At 45.5% G+C, this 17,099-nt stretch overlaps 1 protein-coding gene and 1 long non-coding RNA gene across 2 annotated transcripts in view; one reads left to right on the top strand and one right to left on the bottom strand.

Moving 5' to 3' along the window:
• LOC309524632 (uncharacterized protein) overlaps positions 1-4,475 on the bottom strand; it is a 100,995-nt gene extending 96,520 nt beyond the window's left edge. Inside the window, exons 1-2 of the mRNA XM_082209417.1 lie at positions 3,924-4,475; positions 1,189-1,569 (exon numbers count right to left, since the gene is read on the bottom strand). Coding sequence (XP_082065543.1) covers positions 1,189-1,569; positions 3,924-4,085 — 543 coding nt within the window. The 5' untranslated portion in view covers positions 4,086-4,475. The remainder of the gene's footprint in view (positions 1-1,188; positions 1,570-3,923) is intronic.
• A 5,389-nt stretch (positions 4,476-9,864) lies between these two features.
• Positions 9,865-17,099, top strand: part of LOC309525379 — a 15,829-nt gene continuing 8,594 nt past the window's right edge. Inside the window, exons 1-2 of the long non-coding RNA XR_014216200.1 lie at positions 9,865-12,810; positions 13,189-14,952. This is a non-coding gene — a long non-coding RNA (uncharacterized lncRNA). The remainder of the gene's footprint in view (positions 12,811-13,188; positions 14,953-17,099) is intronic.

The following is a 17,099-nucleotide window of genomic DNA, read 5'->3' as shown; positions in this document are numbered from 1 at the left end:
GACGGCTCCCTCGGCCAGTAAAGCGAGATGAGCTCCGCAACCCCAGAGTCGGCCACGACTGGACCTAATGGTCAGGGGTCCTTTACCTTTTTAAGCCTGTCCTGATTGGCATGCTGATCACAGACTCTGTCCAAACAACCCCTTTGAATGCAACAGGGCTTCCTATTTTTACTGCTATCAGTGGGAACAGTCAAACCACGAAGCCACTGATCAACCAGAGTTTCCTGTTTTGACCAAGCAGAGTTTGAAGTTAGCTTAATATCCCAGCTTATTCCAAAGCTGCCAGCTGCAGTTTCCTGGTTTGGGCAAAATGGAAGGTTTGTTAGCTATGGCTCATAAGAGATTGCCTGGTTTCATCACAGTTCACCATCAGGGTTGGCCCAATCATGAGATAAGCTGGGACAATTAGGTCAGGAGGCAGATGCAGGGAGAGATGGGACCAGCACATTCCCAGCTCCCGTTTGATAGCCTTGCTGTCAGTGCAGGACCACACCTGGTAAATTTGTGCAACTACCCATTTAGAGTCTTTTTCTTTTGCCCTCTCTCACTAAAGGTTGGGTGGCGGTCCTTCATGGAGTGATGCATTCTGGTTGTGGGGGCCAGGAGACTGCGGTGGTGGCTAGAGTTTTTGGTTTTAATCTTGAGTCAACTTAGGTTGTATCACATCTTTGCTGCAGCAATGCATTAATAACTGTTCCTATTTTTAACCCAGATTTTCAGGTTGTGATTCAGTCACCTGAACCTGACCATTATCCTAATAAATCTTGTAACAACCTTGCAAAATAGGCCAGTGTTATTTAATGCAAGTACACATGGGATCGCTGAGGCTGCAAGACATGCAAAGAGATTTACCTCAGTGGGGAGAAAAGAGCATTTTGGAAATGAAGGCAATTTAGAGGAGGAAAATGAGGATTGGTGGCAGATCACCTCTTCTGACGTAGCTTCTGCTCTGATAAAATTCAGAGTCCCCTCCAGCTGTTTAAGTAAAGTAAGAACATCAGGAGATATGATCACAAACCTCCCATGTATAAGAAAGTTTGGTCTAGCAAGCCTTTTAAAAGTGGATTAGAGAGAAAGTGCAGGGAGGAGGAATATTCACCACCAAAGCTAAACAGAACCTCCATGTCTAGAGGCAGTGGACCTGTGACCTCCAGGTGCTGGAAGCCCAGGTGAGAGGAGGGCACTTACCTTTCCCAGAAGCCCCTCAGTGTCTGGGAGCAGGGTCTGGTCTGTCCCCCCTGCTCTCCCACTGGGCCACCAACTGGCATCCGTAGCTTCCTTGAAAGGGAGGACACCATCCCCAGATTGGCGAGGACTGGGAGCCTGTGGGGTTTCCCACTTTGAACGAGGGGGCTGCATCGTCTTCAGGAAATCCTGCTTCTGGGCCTCCCAGTGCTGCTGCGGCTGCCCCTCCACTGCCTCCTGCTTAATCTGACATAAATCTGCCCGAGGCAGAAGATCCCTGATGGTCCCAACTTGGCCGGCAGGAGGTTTCTTTCCTTTGTACTTCAGTCTCTCCCTTTGAATGGGTCTCCTGGGTCCCTGCTCTTCCATTTTTACACCACCCTGCTGGAAAAGAAATAAACACAAAGTAAAATAAAACCCAAGAATAAAAACAAAAGTCCATTTTTTAACCATTTGCCAGTTTTTGAAATATATTATTACTCTTTCTATTTCTAATGTTCAGGCTGTGAATGACAATCATGTCACCCAAACGGCTCCTCCCAGGGAGAAGGGGAAGTTATCCAAAGACTGGGGGAAACATCAAGGTTTATGGAAGTACAAATAATATTTGGGGGGGGGGACCAAGGCAGAGGGAGGGAAATCCAAAAACAACCCAGTGAGAGGACTGAGCCTGTTAAGTGGACAGGGAATGCTGATCCTGGCTGCAACTTCTAGCATGTTGGAAAGGCAGCAACAGATCTTTGTATATGAATAAGGCTGCAACAGACCCAGCTAACATTTAAAGTACATGGCTTCACCCAAGAAATCCTGCCAGCTGCAGTTTGTTAGGGGTGTTGAGAACTCTAGCAATAAACTACAGGTCCTGTGGTTCTCTGGGGGAAGCCACGTGCTTTAAATGTATGGTATCTGCACAGTCTAAGAAACAAACAGGCAAAAGGAATATTGACCAACAAAATCAAACAACCCACTCCAAAATATTTTATATTTTATGGTCACAAACTCTTTACTGAAGATATTCTAACTTGCAGTCCATTGGCTGCATATGGCTTGCCAAGCCTCAGGGTGTGTCCTGCTAGTCCCTGCCATTTCCATCTCCTGATCTGATCATAGGATGAAGATCTCTGTCTGTCCCGGAGAGAAAGATGCCTAAGGGGCCCTTAGAGAGATCTTTTCAACTCCAATTTCAGCACAAACCAGCACAGTGCTGAAATGGGGCAAAAGGAAAATAAATGATCCCTCTGGCTGCTCTTTAAAGAGGATTTCTAAAGAACAATCTGAAGGGTCTTTTTCCCACAGATCTCCTTGCTAATTCAGAAGGGTCTTCTTGTGCTCTTATTTTTCCCCACCCCAGAACTGGGGTTGGAAGGTCTAAACATGCTGATTGTGTTTGCAAGACTTGTATGTATGCTAGATGGCATGTCTGGTGAGTTTGTGCAGCACCTCTGGCGTGTGTGCATGTGACTTTATGGTCTGCATCTCTTTTCTGTGTGCGCATGCATGTGCATACGTTGGCCACAAAGCTCACTGGAATGTGGCCTCCAGAATCAATGCAGCTTTCCTCCTGCTCTATCAGAAAGAAGAATGAAATCTGAGACTATCAAGAGGAGAGAACTCCTGGATCTACAGAGTTAATGTTCTCAACATTCTATGGACACAAACTGCAATGAGATTTCCCTTTAATTGCTTTGAGAATTTTTCCCTTAAATATATGAAGCAGTATATAAATGAAATGAGTGAACATGAATAGCTAATTTCAATTTCGCCTTCCTCAGTCTTTTACAATATTGTCTTCAATGTATCATTAATTCATTTCCATATGCCACACTTCTTAAGAATCCTCCTTTCCTCTGCATTCTCAAAACTGTCACCCACTTCAACCCTCAGCCTTCATCTCAAAACTCTGCTGCCTTACTAAGGTGGAAATAAAACCTTTAATGAAACAGGTTTAAGCCTCTCTCACTGATTTACACGCAGACACAAGAGGTCACTAACTTTGATAGCTTGGGAAAAGATCAGATGCGTTCTCCGGGAAATAGGTCTATTAGATGTTTTATTAGCCTTGACAGAACAACAGAACCTCCATGTGTAGGCACAGTGTACCTTGATGGGAGGAAGGCAAAAGAAGCCATTTCCTTGCTAAATGAATCTGATGGACATCATTGCCACAAGATGCGGTGATGGTGGCGGCAAAGAGAGCTTTCAAAGGCGATCAGACTAATTCACCAAGGAGGGCGATAGGTTTATCAATGGCACTGGCAGAGGAGGGGGGGGGGCAGGAGTAGTGGCCTGCAAAGGGTGTCAGGGGGGCTGCAGGGTGAGAGGGACACCTCCCCGTTGCACTGCTCTTCCATTTCCCCCCTGCCTCCCCTTCCCTCTCCGCCGTGGGGAGGACCGTGGAAGAGGACGGGGCTCCCTGCTGAGGGACAGGGAGAGGGGCGGCAAAAGCCCCAGGTATGCCGCTGATCCGTGAGCGACTATATGCATCGTCCATCGGGAAGCAGCAGCTGCCCCTTGAGCCCAGGACTGAAGGGAGCAGCTCCCCAGGGTCTCCGGCAGGGTCCGTGCCAGCCTGAGCCAGAGATGTTTGCCCCTGCGCCCTCCTGCAGATGCCCTGCCCCTCAGCTGCGCCCCTTCCCCTTCCTGCCCGGGTGGGGGGGGGCGCCCTGCAGCCTCTGGCTCCACTCGGGGCCTGATCCTGCCAGGCGCACGTGCTCTCCTCCTCCTCCCGCCTCCTGCACCTCGGACTCCTCGCTCCGTCCCTGCTCCGGAATCCGGCTCCTCTCCGGGGAAACTCGCCAGGCCACGGGCCGCTGCTCCTCCGCTCTCCTCGGCGGGGGACAGGAAAGTGCAGCCGCTCTCGAGTCCCCCTGGCTGGCCCCGTTTCCTGCCTCTCTGGGCATCGGAGCTCGCTGGCTGTGGGTTGGGCCCTGGGAGGCTGCGAGGCTGGATGCGACCCCTTGCGCTGTCCCTCAAAATTTATTGTATCATTGGAATCTACCTGGCATCTTATATGCTATCCAGAATGTTGCACAAATAAGTCTCCTTGTGATCCGATGTGCAGTCACTGGTTTCCTCATCAGCAAATATTTCCAGAAAGCTGGGACGATGCCACCCTGCAGCCATAGCTGTCAATTTTCAGATTTGAAAATAAGGGATCAGCATCCTCACCTGTCCCGGGGACAGTCTACAGGATACCTAACAATCCGGGATAGCAGCGGGAAATGGCACTGGAATAAGGGAATTTCCCGCAAAAAAAGGGAAGGTTGACAGCTATGCCTGCAGCCCGAATGGAGGAGGCAGTCCAGTTCCCAGCTCTGCTGGTTGGGATCATGCAATCACTTAGCTCCAGCAACCGACCTTTCCAAACCCTCCAACATTTCTCTGATGAAAATAGGGACATCCCATTCCATAAATATTATTTTACTATTTATACACCACACATCTTATTACGCTGCCCCAGCCACTCTGGGAAGTTTCCAACACATATAAAAAACATAATAAAACATTAAACATTAAAAAACTTTCCTATACAGGATGGCCTTCAGAGGGCCGGGGGTTGGATAACTCCATTCTCTAATTCTAAACAGTGGCACTTGGAGGGTTTCCTCTTTCCCTGCTTTTTCATTCACTGCCTCTGGTCTCCTGCATCAATTTAGCAGAGGAGGGGAGCATTTTTGGCTTTCATACTTCTCCACTCCCCACCCCACCCCCAATATAATCAAAAGCACAATATAAGCAAAAACACACACACCATTTGGGAGTGAGGACCAAAAAAATAAAATCATTTTATTATTTTATTACTTATTTTTGCAGTTCAATCTACCGTATCTATACATTTTATTGTTTATAGCCAATGGCCACCACAATACAATATGAGCACAAATCACACAGCTGCAAAACAAAAGACATTGCATGCTCCAGACCAGGATAAATCTATAGCGTCCAAAATTTATTTTCACAGTTGTTTCAATGGGAAGGATATAGGGCAGCAGAGTCCAGGTGGTGAGGTCCAGATTAGAGTTTCTATCATCCTTGACTGTCTGCCCTGCTGGCTGAAGCTGATGGGAACTGGACAACAACATCTGGGGACACCTCAATGGTTATTCTGTGATTTACAGAATCGAGAAAGGATTAAGGCACTGATCCAGAAGAGAATGAACTGAGAAGAGGCCCCACTGAATTATCTGAAGTGAAGCAGAGGAAGATCATTTAATAATAATAAATAATAATAATAATAATAATAATTTATTATTTATACCCTGCCCATCTGGCTGAGTTTCCCCAGCCACTCTGGGCAGCTTCCAATCAAGTGTTAAAAACAGTACAGCATTAAATATTAAAAACTTCCCTAAACAGGGCTGCCTTCAGATGTCTTTTAAACATAGGATAGCTGCTTATTTCCTTCACATCTGAAGGGAGGGTGTTTCACAGGGTGGGCGCCACTACAAAGAAGGCCCCCTGTCTGGTTCCCTGTAACCTCACTTCTCGCAATGAGGGAACCACCAGAAGGCCCTCGGCTCTGGATCTCAGTATCCGGGCTGAACGATGGGGGTGGAGATGCTCCTTCAGGTATACAGGACCAAGGCCGTTTAAGGCTTTAAATGTCAGCACCAGCACTTTGAAGTGTGCTCAGAAACGTACTGGGAGCCAATGCAGATCTCTCAGGACCGGTGTTATGTGGTCCCGGCGGCCACTAAATGTTAATAAGCAGAAACCTGTGCAGAAACAGAGACAATACTGCTGATGTGAAAGAAAAATGTTTCATAACAAACTATAAGAGAATTCAAGGGAGAACGTGCCCGTGTTTGAATAAGCAGAAGATTGTACAGTGGTACCTCGGGTTACATACACTTCAGGTTACAGACTCCTCTTCTATTCTTCTCAGTTATATGATTTTGAAAGTAATGTTCTTTTGAATAGCAAGAGTCTGGCCACTGTATAGTCTGTAAAAAGGAACTATCAACTAGAATAACGATTTGGCTTCCTAACTGTAAGCTACTCTGTTACTTTGGATATCATAAAAATTCAGAGACAGACAGACTTTAATGTTGTATACAGTGTAAGGCTGGGGAATTGAGAGGTGGGGAGAGCGAGCGGGGGGGAGGGGTAGTACACTTTCATTATTTTACGAAGTTCATATGCAAGGTGTTTGTGTCAGTGTGACATGGGTAGCTTCTCTTCCTATTCATTTATTAGTTTTCATTGGCAGTGAGAAAGATCGGGGGGCCCAGGGCATAGTTGGTTGCCTTCAGTTGACTGCAGTAAAGGTGGCGGAGGCTGAACCATTTTGAGGAAGAGATAGTTGTAATTCTTGGTTTGGTCCTTCAAGTAATGGTAAAAGTAAAGGGACCCCTGACCATTAGACCCAGTTGTAGACAACTCTGGGGTTGCGGCGTTCATCTCACTTTACTGGCCGACGGAGCCGGCGTACAGCTTCTGGGTCATGTGGCCAGCATGACTAAGCTACTTCTGGTGAACCAGAGCAGCGCACAGAAACGCCGTTTACCTTCCCGTCGGAGCGGTACCTTAATTGGCCTGGGAGCCGAGCCAGAGCTGCCAAGATAAGGACTCTTTGAGGTAAAGAGAGAGGCTTGGGCTCAAGGAAAACCTGAAATGGAATTTTTCCAAGCTGCTGAATGCCCTAAGTTAAATGAAAAAAATTATCAGACCTGGGCAAAATGGTGTGAGAGTTTGCTGCGTCTGTATGGAGTATGGCATACTGTGTCTCAAGCCCCTCCAGTTCCTCTGACAGATAGATGGAGGGCCCATGATTCGAGGGCCATTGACATAATCGTCTTGTCCGTCTCTCTAGAGGAAATAAAAACGCTTGCTGGCAACGTGACGGCACCTAAGATGTGGAATGCTTTGAAAGCTGCCCATCTGCCAATCGTCCCAGCTCAGAGTCTGAATGCCCAGGGTGTGAGTGCATCGGAGGTCCTGGCTGTTCCCCAGAATGCGAGTGAATGCAGGGATGCAGAGGGCACCGGTTGCAAGCTGCAGAGGGAGCAGACTGTGATGTCAGCCCAGGCAGCATTCCGGCCTCCAGGGGGAGCCAAGGAGTCAGCAGCTGAGAGCTCTGTTTCTCGTGGAAGCCAAGGTCATCGTCTTTGCAGAGGCCGGAAGGCCAGAGGTAAACAAAGACAGATGCCTGCAGATGGCCCGAAGCAGAGGGGGGGGGTGAAGAGCCCACGCCAGTGGAAAACAAAGCGTTGTTTGCTGGCACTGCTTCACCAAAGGCTAAAGGCAAGTCTGATGGCCAGGAGCAGGGGGGCAAGCTGCAAAAGCCCACGCCGGTGGAAAACAAGGTTTTGCTTGCTGAAAAGACTGCTCCAAAAGCCAGGTTTATTGTGGACTCAGGTGCCAGGCGCCATTTATCAAAGGATAGACACCTGTTTATCTCCTTCACACCGCAAGACGGAGAGATCCACCTGGCTGATGGAAGGACGTTGCAAATTGCAGGAGAAGGGACTGTTAAACTTGCAAGTTTGCATACAACCATCAGTAATGTACTTTATGTTCCAGGAGCTGCGGACAATTTCCTAAGTGTCCCACAGCTGACTGGGCGTGGTTTTGAGATTTCCTTCAAGAGGAGCGTCTGTGTCATCAGGAAACGCAAAGAGGACGTTTTGCATGCAAAGTTTATGGATGGTTTATTCTGTATAACTTATGATGACAATGCTGTTGTGTCTAATGCTGATTCTTGTTGTGTTGCACAAACTAACAAAGTTCTTCATGCAGGATGCATTCACGATGCACATCGAAGATTTTGTCACCTCTCTTGGCAAGCGCTAGCCAATATGCCAGAGTTGGTTGAAGGTTTGAACATCAAACCTTGTAACTATCACATGAAATGTGTATCTTGTGCAGAGAACAAGGTGAAGGTTGCTCCAAAAGGCAAGGAGTCTAGCAGGCAGGCTTCCAAACCCTACCAGCTAGTGCACGCAGACCTGGTTGGTCCACTTGCGCCATCTTTGGGAAGAGCAAGGTACTTCATGGTTCTAATTGATTCTTTTTCCAGGTACATTCATGTGTTTATGCTTGAGCAGAAATCGCAAGCATTCCCTAAGTTCAAGGCATTCTGTGCTTGGTTGGAGAATGTTCGTGGTAAATGTATCGGCTGTCTTTTTACCGATCGGGGCGGGGAGTTCACTTCTCAGCAGTTTGAAGCTTTCCTGACTGAGAAGGGAATCCAGCATGACTTGTCAACGCCTAGATCGCCATGGATGAATGGACTTGCGGAGCGAGGAAATCAAACTTTGCTTCAAGGCCTGAAAACCTTGTTGCATGATGCCAACCTCCCTGAGAAGTTTTGGGGGGAAGCTCTGTCAACGGTTGTTTATACCGTTAATCGGAGACTGTCATCACCCATAGGTTGCACTCCGTACAAGAAGATGTTTGGTAAGAAACCGAATGTCAAGTACATGAAAATCTTTGGTTCTGACATGTGGGTACACACCCCACAAAGCAACAAGCTTGGGAAGCGTGGGGCACATGGTTTGTTCATGGGTTACGAGAAAGGTGCATACAGGATATGGATGACTAACTCTAAGTCCATTAAGTTCACCAAGAGTGTTGAGTACAATCCAAAGTGGGGGGAAAATGTGGGAATTTTCCAGAGTTACCCAGAGGAGGATGGAGGTGGTGTGCACAAACCAGATAATGTTGAGAAAACTGAGGATGAGGATGATGATGATGATCAGAGTTCGGATTCCAGTTCAGTTGGTGGCGCTGCTGCTGCTGTCAGTGACAGTGATGACACAGCAGACTACAAGAGCGCAAAGGCCTCAGTCAGACCATCTGATGCGTCTGACAATGAACTGGAAGAACCGCTGTTCACCATTGGTCACTTTTCTCCTAAGAAGGAGGAGATGAATCCAGAAGACTTACGTCTAGTTCGCAGGTCTGAAAGGGCGACCAAAGGCAGACCTCCAAAGAGATTTGCTGATGAGTTTGCTAAGACGGCAACTGCTGTTCTTAGTAGCTCAGAGAAGGTGTGGGAACCTTCAAGCTTCAAAGAGGTTCAGGAGTTAACCTCTAAAGATGCTGAGCCTTGGCTAAATGCCATGAAGGCTGAAGTTGATTCCTTGAATAGGAACCAAACTTGGGAACTGGTACTGGTAGTCCCAGGAATGAGACTGGTTGGCAGCAAATGGGTCTTCAAGGCCAAGACAGATCAGAATGGCAAGGTTGTCAGACACAAAGCCAGATTGGTTGCCAGAGGTTTTTCACAGGTACCAGGACAGCATTACCACGAGACCTACTCGCCCACCGTCAAATATGAGAGCATTCGGCTGATGCTCAAGATAGCTGCAGAGGAGAAACTGCATGTTTCCCATCATGACATTAATACAGCTTTTTTGTACGGGATTTTGGAGGAGCAGCTGTACATGCTTCCACCTGATGGAATGCAGATACAGAAGGGAATGGTCTGTAAACTGCGGAAATCCTTATATGGTCTCAAGCAGAGTGCCAGGTGTTGGAACACAAAACTCACTGAGACATTGCTTTCTCTAGGTTTTCACCAGGGCAAAGCTGATCCATGTGTGTTTGTCAAGGAGGAGGGGCAAAACAAACTGTATTGTTTATGTTTTGTTGATGATCTTTTGATATTTTGGAAGAATCAGGCTTTTTACCAAAGCACCCTAGCTCAGCTGAAGGAGCACTTTGACATGAAGGATCTTGGTGAGGTATCCAACTATCTTTCTCTGCAGGTGGAGAGGGACCAAGCAGGTAATTTTCTGGTACACCAAACACAGAAAATTGCTGATGTATTAACCAGGTTGAATTTGGTTGATGCAAACCCAGCAGACACACCGATGGTGATAGGTTACCAAGTAGATGGTACTGCTGAAGCGTTTTCTGACACTACGCTGTACAGATGCATTCTAGGCAAGTTGAATTTCATTGCTAGATGCTCAAGACCTTCCAGTAGCACCTTAAAGACCAACTAAGTTAGTTCTTGGTATGAGCTTTCGTGTGCATGCACAATTCTTCAGATACACACATGCATGCACAGATGCATGCACACGAAAGCTCATACCAAGAACTAACTTAGTTGGTCTTTAAGGTGCTACTGGAAGGAAAAAAATTTTTTGTTTTGACTATGGCAGACCAACACGGCTGCCTATCTGTAACTGCTCAAGACCTGACATTGTTGTAAGCACTAACCTGCTTAGCAGACATGCTAACAATTTTACTGTTCAGGATTGGAAAGCTCTGAAGCGCATAGCCCGCTATTTGAAAGGGACTATGCACTACAGGCTGAGGTTCACCAGTCAGAAGACTGGAGGTCTTGAAATCTTTGCAGATGCAAGTTTTGGAAGTGACACCACGGATGGTACAAGCACTTCTGGAGTGTGCTACATGTACAACCACTGTCTGTTTGACTGGCTGTGCAAAAAGCAGACGACAGTGAGCCTAAGTTCCTGTGAAGCCGAACTCAATGCATTGTCATTTTCACTCATGGATTGTGAATGGTTGATGCAACTGTTTAAGGACATTGGGGTTACTGTGAAATGTCCTATACAAGTGTATCAAGACAATAGATCCTGTTTGGCTTTGCTGAACTCAGAGAGTTGCAAGCAAAGAACCAAGTACTTGCAGATTAAGCTACATCGTGCAAGAGTGTGTATTCAGAAAGGACTGATTCAGGTGTCCTACATGGCAGGAAATGAAATTCCTGCTGATCTGTTGTCTAAGGTTGTTAACAGAGAACAACTTAAGGTTTACGTAAAGAGGTTGCAAATGGGTTGAACCACAGGTACTACAGGTTACACGGAAAGGGGGAGGATGTTAGGATATTTCCGTTCCACCTTAAGAGAGAGCAGGCTTGTGAGTCACAGAGTCTGCACATTTCCTTTTACAGGATGTTTATGTTTGCTATTGCTTTCTTTTTCTCTCTCTCTGCGCCAGAACACGCTAGCAGGCAGTCATGTTTGTTCTTTGTTCTGACCAACGCTGAATAAACATTCTAAATGATACTCTCCTGAGTGCAACTTTTGCTGTGTGAATTCTGCTGACAGAGTGTGCACCAGCCCAAGAATGTGGCAAGCTATTTCTTAGGCTTCGTGTCGCTAATTGCTGATACTGAATCTACAGGAGGTTGATGGATCGTCCGGCAGCCGGCATGGGGGCTCAGATGGACTTTACCTCCCTGGCAGTATCCTAACAGTTCCGTGTGCTACGCTGGCTCACCAGATGCAGCTTGTCACGCTGGCCACGTGACCCGGAAGTGTCTGCGGACAGCGCTGGCTCCCGGCCTATAGAGTGAGATGAGCGCACAACCCTAGAGTCTGGCAAGACTGGCCCGTACGGGCAGGGGTACCTTTACTTTACCTTTACAACAATGCTCTATATTGCTCCCCGCTTATTTAACTTATATGCGGAATTCAACATGCGAAAGGCTGGAGTGGATGAATCCCAAGCCAGAATTAAGATTGCCGGAAGAAATATCAACAACCTCAGATATGCAGATGACACAACCTTGATGGCAGAAAGTGAGCAGGAATTAACCTCTTAATGAGGGTGAAAGAGGAGACCGCAAAATATGGTCTGAAGCTCAACATCAAAAAACCGAAGATGATGGCCACTGGTCCCATCACCTCCTGGCAAATAGAAGAGGAAGAAATGGAGGCAGTGAGAGATTTTACTTTCTAGGGCTCCATGATCACTGCAGATGGTGACAGCAGTCACGAAATTAAAAAGCGCCTGCTTCTTGGGAGAAAAGCAATGACAAACCTAGACAGCATCTTAAAAAGCAGAGATATCACCTTGCCAACAAAGGTCCGTATAGTTAAAGCTATGGTTTTCCCAGTAGTGATGTATGGAAGTGAGAGCCGGACCATAAAGAAGGCTGATCGATGGAGAATTGATGCTTTTGAATTATGGTGCTGGAGGGAACACGACAAGGTTCCCAATTTCCCTATTGCTTTTTATATCGGTCCTGGAGGTTCTCTTAAATATGATTAGAAGGGACCAATTGGTTAACGGTATACAAGTCGGAGCCAAACAGTACAAATTGAAAGCATTTGCTGGTGATCTAGTATTGACATTACAGGAGCCAGAATCTAGTACTAAAAGAGTATTGGAACTGATTCAAGAATTTGGTCAGGTTGCAGGATTCAAGTTGAGTAAGTTAAAAACTAAGGTTTTAGAGAAAAATCTAACAGTGACTGAGAGGGAGAGGTTTCAGAAGGAGACAGGTTTAACATTGGTTAAGAGAGTGAAATACCTGGGGGTTAATATGACTGCCAAGAATGTGAATTTATTCAAAGATAATTATGAAAAATGCTGGACGGAAGTGAAAAAGGATTTAGAAATATGGTCAAATCTGAAGCTTTCATTGCTAGGCCGTATTGCTGTGATAAAAATGAATGTATTGCCAAGAAGTGGCAGAGAGATATTTCTAGATTTGTCTGGCAGGGCAAGAAGCCCAGAATAAAATTTAAAATACTAACTGATGCAAAAGAAAGAGGTGGATTTGCCCTGCCAGACCTTAAACTTTACTATGAATCAGCTGCTTTTTGCTGGCTGAAAGAATGGCTGCTTCTTGAAAACTCAGACATTTTGGATTTAGGAGGTTTCAATAATGTATTTGGGTGGCATGCATATTTGTGGTATGATAAGGTCAAAGCGGGTGACGCGGGTGGCGCTGTGGGTAAAAGCCTCAGCGCCTAGGGCTTGCCGATCGAAAGGTCGGCGGTTCGAATCCCCGCGGCGGGGTGCGCTCCCGCTGCTCGGTCCCAGCGCCTGCCAACCTAGCAGTTCGAAAGCACCCCCGGGTGCAAGTAGATAAATAGGTACCGCTTACCAGCGGGAAGGTAAACGGCGTTCCGTGTGCTGCGCTGGCTCGCCAGATGCAGCTTTGTCACGCTGGCCACGTGACCCGGAAGTGTCTCCGGACAGCGCTGGCCCCCGGCCTCTTGAGTGAGATGGGCGCACAAACCCCAGAGTCTGTCAAGACTGGCCCGTTCGGGCAGGGGTACCTTTACCTTTACCTTTAAGGTCAAAGCACATAAAGCGTTTAAAAACCATATTGTCAGGAAAGCAATATTTAATGTCTGGATAAGATATAAGGACTTATTTGAAAATAAAACCCCAAGGTGGTTGTCACCAATGGAAGCGAAGGCTCAGAAAAAGCTCAATATGGAGGCTAAATGGCCGAAATATTGGGAAATTTTGGAACAAGAGGGAGATAAATTAAAATTGCAGAGCTATGAAAAACTAAAAAACAAAGTGCGAGATTGGCTTCATTATTATCAAATAACGGAGGCATACAATTTGGACAAGAAGATTGGCTTCCAGGTGGAAAAATCAAAATTGGAAACAGAACTGTTAGACCCCCAAACTAAGACTCTGTCAAGAATGTATAACTTGCTGTTGAAATGGAACACTCAGGATGAAACGGTGAAATCTGCTATGATTAAATGGGCACAAGATGTGGGACACAACATTATGCTGGCTGACTGGGAACAGTTATGGACCACAGGTATGAAGTTCACGGCATGTAATGCCTTAAGAGAGAATATTATGAAAATGATATACAGGTGGTACAAGACACCAGTTAGGCACGCAAAAATATATCATGTGCCTGACAATAAATGTTGGAAATGTAAAGAGACTGAAGGTACATTCTTTCACCTTTGGTGGACGTGCCCAAGGATTAAGGCTTTCTGGGAGATGATCTATAATGAAATGAAAAAGGTATTTAAATATACCTTTCTGAAGAAACCAGAGGCCTTTCTCCTGGGCATGGTCGGCCAGTTGGTGTTAAAGAAGGATAGAAATTTTTTAATGTATGCTACAACAGCAGCAAGAATACTTATCGCAAAGTATTGGAAGACACAAGATCTACCCACCCGGGAAGAATGGCAGATGAAGGTGATGGAGTACATGGAACTGGCAGAAATGACTGGTAGAATCCGAGACCAGGGAGAAGAGTCGGCAGAAGAAGATTGGAAGAAATTTAAAGACTATCTACAGAAACATTGTAAAATTAAGGAATGTTAGAAGGATGCTGGAATGAAGTTATGCGGTTTTAGCAGTAATGTTATAGAATTAGGTAAAATTAGATCATGAATAGGTGAGAATGTAAAGTTACAATATATTAAGATAAATCATTAAGATAAAAGCAAAAATGGAAAGGATTTGCTGAAGTAACCAATTGAACTAGAATACAAAAAAGGGAGGTGTGAGGAGGTCAGGGAAACAAGTAAATGAAAGACTTGTAAAGATTGATTTGTTTTTAATTGTTTTTATTTTTCTGTACTTTGTTTTTTCTGTTTTCTTTTTCTTTTTGTAATTCTTTGAAACTTTAATAAATATTATTTATTAAAAAAAGAAGAATTATGGTGCTGGAGGAGACTCTTGAGAGTCCCATGGACTGCAAGAAGATCAAACCTATCCATTCCGAAGGAGATCAGCCCTGTGTGCTCACTGGAAGGACACATACTGAAGCTGAGGTTTCAATACTTTGCCCACCTCATGGGAAGAAAAGGCTCCCTGGAAAAGACCCCCCTGATGTTGGGAAAGATGGAGGGCACACGGAGAAGGGGACGACAGAGGACGAGATGGTTGGACAGTGTCCTCAAAGCTACGAACATGAGTTTGACCAAGCTGCGGGAGGCAGTAGAAGACAGGAATGCCTGGCGTGCTCTGGTCCATGGGGTCATGAAGAGTCGGACACAAATAAACGACTAAACAACAACAAACTTGCCAAATGAACCTTATATTGGCCCGTTTGACAAGACCAGCTACCATGTTTGAGTTGTTGTTGTTTTTTGGGGGGAGGGGAAAGGCTTAAGCATAATTTTGGGAGGCAGCAAATGGTCACATTTATTTATATATTTTTAATAATATTTATTAAGGTTTTAAAGGTTACAAAAATAAAAAATAATAACATCATATTAAACAACATCAAAAACAACACATCATAATAAGAAAAGAAAAAAAAGAAAAAATACAAAAACAGAAAAATAAAGTCCATTAAAAAAATAACACATCGAATCTTCCTATAACTTATCATTCGTTAGCTTGTTTTCTTGACCTCCTCACACCTCCCTTTTTTGTATTCTAGTTCGGTTAACTATTTCAGCAAATCCTTTCCATCTTTTACAATTTTTGTCCTGTAATTTATCTTAATATGATATAACTTTACTTTCCCTCGTTTCACCAATTAACAGTCTATTTTTTCCTAATCCTTTATAACATTTCTGCTAAAACCACATAAGTTCATTCCAATATCTTTCTAACATTCATTAATTTTACAATGTTTCTGTAAATAGTCTTTAAATTTCTCCCAATCTTCTTCCACCAACTCTTCTCCCTGGTCTTGGATCCTGCCAGTCATTTCCGCCAGTTCCATATAGTCTATCACCTTCATCTGCCATTCTTCCCTGGTGGGTAGATCTTGGGTCGCAAATGGTCACATTTAAGAACTGTGGAATCGGTTATCTGTCACTTGAGAAACAAGGCCTGATTCCCGCCCCCACCCCTTAATCCTCTCTAGCTATTTGCTGATCCATCAACCCTGATGGAACTAAAAATATTCCTAGTTCCCCGAATTCCTGTCAAAACTGTCCCAAGGTGGTGTTAACCATAAATTTTCTCTACTATTTTGAACACATCAGATGAATTGATTCAAATCAATATTCATAAGCATGGAAATGAAAATGCTCCCCTAAGTTTCCTTGGTTGTCCACTTCCAATCTCAGCTCTTGGCAGACTGTTTCTGAACTGGGAGGCATTGGCTGGTTCCTGTCACCTGACAGCTGGAGGTTTCCAGAGAGAGAGAGTGCAGAGTGCTGAGGAACCAGATGCTGAAACTTCAGCTAGAGTTCAACAACACAGGTGCTTGCTATATGCAATTTGGAGACAAAGAATCCTTTATTTTCAGTCAGATTCAGAACTATTTCCTGTCTTCTTACCTATGAATTACATTTCTGTTCCACACTCCCCTCATGAAGCCCACCACAAGATATATTGCTTTCACGCACACAGCAACCCTGCGAGGGAGGTTTCGCATAAAGATGGTGACCAGCTTTAAGTTGCCCAATCGGCTTCACGACTGAGGAGGGATTTGAAATGTCCCTGGCATTTGTGGACCTAGATCCTTGGACTCCAGCTCCCATGAGCCCCAGCCAGCGTGGCCAATGGCTAAAGAAGACGTGAGTTGCAATTTCACATCATCTGGAGGGGCCACAGGTTACCCAACAGGTCCGTTTTCAGCGACTTGACCTTCTCCTGGTGCAGCTGCCCTTGGAACTCCTGGTACTGGATGTGCTTCGACTTGGCCTTCCTCAAATCTATCTTCCTCTTCTTGTGGACACATTGATTGTGTCCAGAAACAGACAATTAGGCAGACGGAGCTGTTCTAATATGGGAGTCCTATGCTGCCTATAGCCAGCCCTGGTCAGCAAAGTGTCTGCAGCTCTTTGAGCCATTGAAGTTTCTGAGCTCTTTTCAAAGGAAGCCGCAGGTACAGTGTGCTAAGTAACTCCTACGCAATGTAGCACCAGACTGCTTTCTTTTTTTGTAATTATCTGTTAGTTTTAAATTCTATAGCTTAAATACTCTTGATGCTTGTTTTTTTGAGAAGGGCCTCTTATAGTCACAAAGAAATGATTTTCAGTGCAGCTCCATAACACTGATTGCGCCCTCACACTGCCCCTTTTTGTGTGGGGATATGGATCCAGAAAAGGAGCAGACAGGGAAAGGTTAAGCAGAATCCCACCCCCCCGCCACCCTTAGGTGTGCTCAGCCTTCACCTGCTTCATGACTCCACCTTGCATGAGAAGGCAGGATGGAGCTCCAGGAAGCAGGAAGTGGTCCTTCAACCACCCAGGACATCTCACCATCACAGACAGATCCAGTCTCCTGCTGTGGAGTCAAGAGTGGCCCTGGGATGGCAGAGAGAG

The sequence above is a fragment of the Podarcis vaucheri genome (assembly GCF_965113315.1).
Source record: "Podarcis vaucheri genome assembly, chromosome: 2".
NCBI classification, from domain to species: domain Eukaryota; kingdom Metazoa; phylum Chordata; class Lepidosauria; order Squamata; family Lacertidae; genus Podarcis; species Podarcis vaucheri.
Note: the sequence above shows the minus strand (reverse complement) of the source record. Positions and strands in the feature narration are given on the sequence as shown.